The 6,000-nt window shown below is 41.0% G+C and overlaps 1 protein-coding gene across 1 annotated transcript; it reads right to left on the bottom strand.

The window, feature by feature from the left end:
- Positions 1 to 3,476: 3,476 nt before the first annotated feature.
- On the bottom strand, positions 3,477 to 4,181 carry LOC125102736 (keratin-associated protein 21-1-like). The gene has a single exon (XM_047734605.1). It carries the CDS (start codon positions 4,150 to 4,152, stop codon positions 3,757 to 3,759), a length of 396 nt encoding a protein of 131 aa, XP_047590561.1. The 5' UTR covers positions 4,153 to 4,181; the 3' UTR covers positions 3,477 to 3,756.
- Positions 4,182 to 6,000: the final 1,819 nt, after the last annotated feature.

Genomic DNA, 6,000 nt, shown 5'->3' with positions numbered 1-6,000 from the left:
AATATACTATAACTAAAACTTAACTATTATCACTTCTTCGCTAAAAAAAATTGTAAAAAGATAAAAACTTTTTTAAATTTTTTTTTTAATAAACATATATTTTTATCCCCAGGGGTACAGGTCTGTGAATCGCCAGGTTTACACACTTAACAGCACTCACCATAGCACATACCCTCCCCAATATCCATAACCCCACCCCCTCTCCCAACCCCCCTCCCCCAATCAACCCTCAGTTTGTTTTGTGAGATTAAGAGTCACTTATGGTTTGTCTCCCTCCCAATCCCATCTTGTTTCATTTATTCTTCTCCTACCCCCTTAACCCCCATGTTGCATCTCCTCTCCCTCATATCAGGGAGATCATATGATAGTTGTCTTTCTCCGATTGACTTATTTCGCTAAGCATGATACCCTCTAGTTCCATCCACATCGTCGCAAATGGCAAGATTTCATTTCTTTTGATGGCTGCATAGTATTCCATTGTGTATATATACCACATCTTCTTTATCCATTCGTCTGTTGATGGACATCTAGGTTCTTTCCATAGTTTGGCTATTGTAGACATTGCTGCTATAAACATTCGGGTGCACGTGCCCCTTCGGATCACTACGTTTGTACCTTTAGGGTAAATACCCAGCAGTGCAATTGCTGGGTCATAGGGTAGTTCTATTTTCAACATTTTGAGGAACCTCCATGCTGTTTTCCAGAGTGGTTGCACCAGCTTGCATTCCGACCAACAGTGTAGGAGGGTTCCCCTTTCTCCGCATCCTCGCCAGCATCTGTCATTTCCTGACTTGTTAATTTTAGCCATTCTGACTGGTGTGAGATGATATCTCATGGTGGTTTTGATTTGTATTTCCCTGATGCCGAGTGATATGGAGCACTTTTTCATGTGTCTGTTGGCCATCTGGATGTCTTCTTTGCAGAAATGTCTGTTCATGTCCTCTGCCCATTTCTTGATTGGATTATTTGTTCTTTGGGTGTTGAGTTTGCTAAGTTCTTTATAGATTTTGGACACTAGCCCTTTATCTGATATGTCATTTGCAAATATCTTCTCCCATTCTGTCAGTTGTCTTTTGGTTTTGTTAACTGTTTCCTTCACTGTGCAAAAGCTTTTGATCTTGATAAAATCCCAATAGTTCATTTTTGCCCTTGCTTCCCTTGAGGTGATATGATAGTAACAATTACTATCATAGTTTCCAGTGTTTCTTGTAACAGGCATCAGTTCATTAGAATCAAAATGCCAAAATACCTCTCTGAACTCTCTTTCCAATACTATAACCTTTACTCTCTTCCCCAGAAAGCTGCTTTATTCCTTTTATAGCAGTTATCTGTCTAAATGTATCTTAATTTATTCTTTTTATTATTATTATCTTTTTTTTTCTTTTTTCTTTTTTTTTTTTTACAGCTTTATAAACATATATTTTTATCCCCAGGGGTACAGGTCTGCGAATCGCCAGGTTTACACACTTCACAACACTCACCATAGCACATACCCTCCCCAATATCCATAACCCCAGCCCCTCTCCCAACCCCCCTCCCCCAATCAACCCTCAGTTTGTTTTGTGAGATTAAGAGTCACTTATGGTTTGTCTCCCTCCCAATCCCATCTTGTTTCATTTACTCTTCTCCTACCCCCTCGACCCCCCATGTTGCATCTCCTCTCCCTCATATCAGGGAGATCATATGATAGTTGTCTTTCTCCGATTGACTTATTTCGCTAAGCATGATACCCTCTAGTTCCATCCACGTCGTCGCAAATGGCAAGATTTCATTTCTTTTGATGGCTGCATAGTATTCCATTGTGTATATATACCACATCTTCTTTATCCATTCGTCTGTTGATGGACATCTAGGTTCTTTCCATAGTTTGGCTATCGTAGACATTGCTGCTATAAACATTCGGGTGCACGTGCCCCTTCGGATCACTACGTTTGTACCTTTAGGGTAAATACCCAGCAGTGCAATTGCTGGGTCATAGGGTAGTTCTATTTTCAACATTTTGAGGAACCTCCATGCTGTTTTCCAGAGTGGTTGCACCAGCTTGCATTCCCACCAACAGTGGAGGAGGGTTCCCCTTTCTCCGCATCCTCGCCAGCATCTGTCATTTCCTGACTTGTTAATTTTAGCCATTCTGACTGGTGTGAGATGATATCTCATGGTGGTTTTGATTTGTATTTCCCTGATGCCGAGTGATATGGAGCACTTTTTCATGTGTCTGTTGGCCATCTGGATGTCTTCTTTGCAGAAATGTCTGTTCATGTCCTCTGCCCATTTCTTGATTGGATTAGAATAGAGAGCCCAGAAATAGACCCTCAACTCTATGGTCAACTCATCTTCGACAAAGCAGGAAAGAATGTCCAATGGAAAAAAGACAGCCTCTTCAATAAATGGTGTTGGGAAAATTGGACAGCCACATGCAGAAAAATGAAATTGGATCATTTCCTTACACCACACACGAAAATAGACTCAAAATGGATGAAGGATCTCAATGTGAGAAAGGAATCCATCAAAATCCTCGAGGAGAACACAGGCAGCAACCTCTTCGATCTCAGCCGCAGCAACATCTTCCTAGGAACATCACCAAAGGCAAGGGAAGCAAGGGCAAAAATGAACTTTTGGGATTTTATCAAGATCAAAAGCTTTTGCACAGCAAAGGAAACAGTGAACAAAACCAAAAGACAACTGACAAATGGGAGAAGATATTTGCAAATGACATATCAGATAAAGGGCTAGTGTCCAAAATCTATAAAGAACTTAGCAAACTCAACACCCAAAGAACAAATTATTATTATCTTTTAGAATGCAAGCACTCTTAGAGCAAGACAGTGGTCTACAATTCTGCTATGGTATCTTCAGTGTGTAGGACAGTTCCCTTACAAAAACATTCAAAACTATTTGTCAAACAAATGGCTTAATTCAATTTCTTCAAACTCAGTGTATGCAAACAAATATACATATACTTCCAGCCAAATGCACATGATATGATATGACATTTTTCCTCTAGCTTATCATTCCCTTAGTTGTTCATGTGTCACCTGAGTCTGCTTCTAATTTCTCATTAATCCTGGAAACTCTCTCTCCCATGCCATTTATCCATCCATTCAGCTCTCAGACCACACCTCATCTCCCTTGGGCTTCTGTCACAACCTCCTGAATAGGTGTCCTCCCTCCTCCACTTTCCCCTCCAACTCCATTTTAGACTCAGTGTTTTTTCCAGAACACAGTTCCAAAACACTGTAATTTCTGTTTGGTTGTTAATACTGAAGCATGAGGGATACAAGAAATAAGTAGAGAAGACACTACCTCTGATGCATGATGAGAAGTAATTCTTGTGTTATATCAAGAAAGAGCCCCCAGGTTCATGAAATATATTGTCAGCCCAATTTTCAAGAGAGGTCATAACACCTCAAAAAAAGGAGTAATTCACAAGCAAGAACACAGAGATTTGTTAGAAGCAAAGAACCACTTTTATTGAGAATGAGTTTTTTGTCCAACTGTGGGATGTTAGGATCTCTGGGAGAGTCCCAACACAGAATCCAGATTAAAGGAACAAAGAACAACATCTGGGAAATAGTCAGATGATACCACACAGCCTAGAGCCTCAAGATCCCATCCTCACAAGAGATCACTGGGGGTCAAAGCCTCTGTCAAGCATGCAATTTTCTGAATGTAGAATTCTTGAGGTATGGATTCTTGCTTCAGCTCTTGCTTTGGTGGTATCATTTCAGAAGCAAATGGGGCTTGGAGAGTGATGGTCTAGCAGCAAGAAGAATAACATCTTCTGTAGCAAAATGGCCAGTAGCCACAGCAGCCAGAGCCAGAGCCATATCCACAGCCACAGCAGGAGCCTTTTCCACAGCCCCATCCTGAGCCACAGCCACAGCCCCATCCTGAGCCACAGCCACAGCCCCATCCTGAGCCATAGCCACAGCCGCAGCCTGAGCCATAGCCACAGCCACAACGGGAGCCATAGCCACAGCCACATCCTGAGCCGTAGCCACAGCCACAGCCTGAGCCGTAGCCCCAGCCACAACGGGTGCCATAGCCACAGCCACAGCCTGAGCCATAGCCACAGCCATAGCCTGAGCCATAGCCACAGCCATAGCCGCATCCGCAGCCATAGCCGCAGGAGTTCCCGTAGTTGCAACACATGTTGTCAGGAGAAGAGGATTCAGGTGGGTTGCAAGTGGATGTGTGGTGAAGTGTGGTCCCTACTACACTTGGACCCTTTTATACTGCCAGTAATTGGCAAGAGCATACCATTCACCCTCTGACTTACCCAACAAGTATGTAAGCAACTTTCATGTGACAGTCACTGTCAAAAATCTTAATGTCTTTGGAAAAGTGAGCTCATTAATTGGAATCTCCTCTTCTATTTATTTTTCTCCCACTTTATTTAAAGAGCACCATTTAATTTTCTCTGTCAAAGAATTGTCTCAGTAGAATCATGTGTTCTACATACCACTGATACCCAACTTTACAACCTCTCATTGTTTAATATACCTGATATAACAAGGTTGGGGGATTTTAGGAAAATTTTGCCACTCTTGATCTCTAATCTTCCTAAAACATCTACCTCTGCCCACAGGGGGGGGGGGGAAATATTCCCATTTTCAAACTAGAATCATTACAACTTCCTATCAGGCTTTTTGAACCCAGATGACTATTGTAGATATCTTTGGGTCCTTGTGGGAGAAATGAGGGAAGATGCTATTTTCAGGACAGAAAAAAACAGCCCCGAACATTGCAACATCTGATTTGAAACATCAATATTGTGGATATCTAGAAACCTTGGTGTGTAGCCTCACATCAATAAATTAGCTTCTTGCCTTACTGGTGTCTAATTCCAAATATTTCCTTTCTTCTCAGGTAAGGAAACATTCAACCCTTCCAACACCTACCAGAAAGAAAAAGAGAAAAAGAGAGAAAGAAAAAGGAGAAATAAAGAGAGGAAGGAAGGCAGGATGGCAGAAGGGAAGGAAGAAAGGTGTCATGATTTGGGGGGGTTTTTGTGGTGTTTTTGCTTATCATGGTTGTCTAGGTTTTACCTAAATCACTGTTTTCTGAAACAGGCAGATCCCAAGACTTAAATTACTTTTTTATTGTAATAGTTATGAAATCCAAGTTGCAAGGGAGTCTAAACTCAGGAAGATCATTCCTTCTATTATTCCACACTCAAATTTCAACAGAAGTGAAATGAGTGCCATCCAGTCCTTTATTGAAAGCCTTCAACACGGATTTCATAAATCTACTGAATTCTTTTTCTGAGAACTTTCATAATTCGACATCTTTCCTTCAGTTAATAATACATCCTACTAGTTTCTCTACTGTTGGTCACTTGTGTATCTGATCACTCTGCCATATTTCATCCCTACAAGTAGCTTAAAGAAAAATACATTCCACTATACTTGCTCTTCGCCTTTATTTTCTCTACTTTTCTGTCATTCTTGAAATTCAAAACTCTAGAGACACCTGGGTGGCTCAGCTGGTTAAGCGTCTGCCTCTGGCTCAGGTCCTGATCCCAGGGTCCTGGGATTGAGTCTGGCATCAGGCACTCCCTGCTCTGCAGAGAGCCTGCTTCTCCCTCTGCCTACTGCTCCCCCTGTTTGTGCTTACTTTCTCTCTCTATGACTAATATATTAAAAAATATTTTTTTAAAAAAAAAGGAATTCAACTCTAAACTCTAATGCACAAGTTCCCTAGAACAGACCCGTTACTTTTTAAACACCCTAGTCCAATCACAATACCCATAGACTATTGTAAAAGTTTCATTCCATACTACATTATATCTAGAGGGTTTCCATTCAGATCTCTGGGTACTGGTCCATGATGCAGAAAAAAAAATCTCTTATTCTTTGCATCCCTGAATCACCACTTAGTTCTGAGTTAAAAAAAAAAAAAAAAGATGCATTAAAACAAATATATGTTCAAGGGTCAGTGTGCCCCTTAGAAGCCATAAGATATTTGGATACATTATCACGATGTTCTCATTTCATTCAA

This window comes from Lutra lutra, chromosome 1 (assembly GCF_902655055.1).
Source record: "Lutra lutra chromosome 1, mLutLut1.2, whole genome shotgun sequence".
In the NCBI taxonomy this organism is placed as follows: domain Eukaryota; kingdom Metazoa; phylum Chordata; class Mammalia; order Carnivora; family Mustelidae; genus Lutra; species Lutra lutra.
This window is presented reverse-complemented; position numbering and strand designations above follow the sequence as displayed.

What these genes read in the sequence shown, in the direction of transcription:
- LOC125102736 (XM_047734605.1), bottom strand. Translation starts at nt 4,152, where the DNA reads ATGTGTTGCAACTACGGGAACTCCTGCGGCTATGGCTGCGGATGCGGC.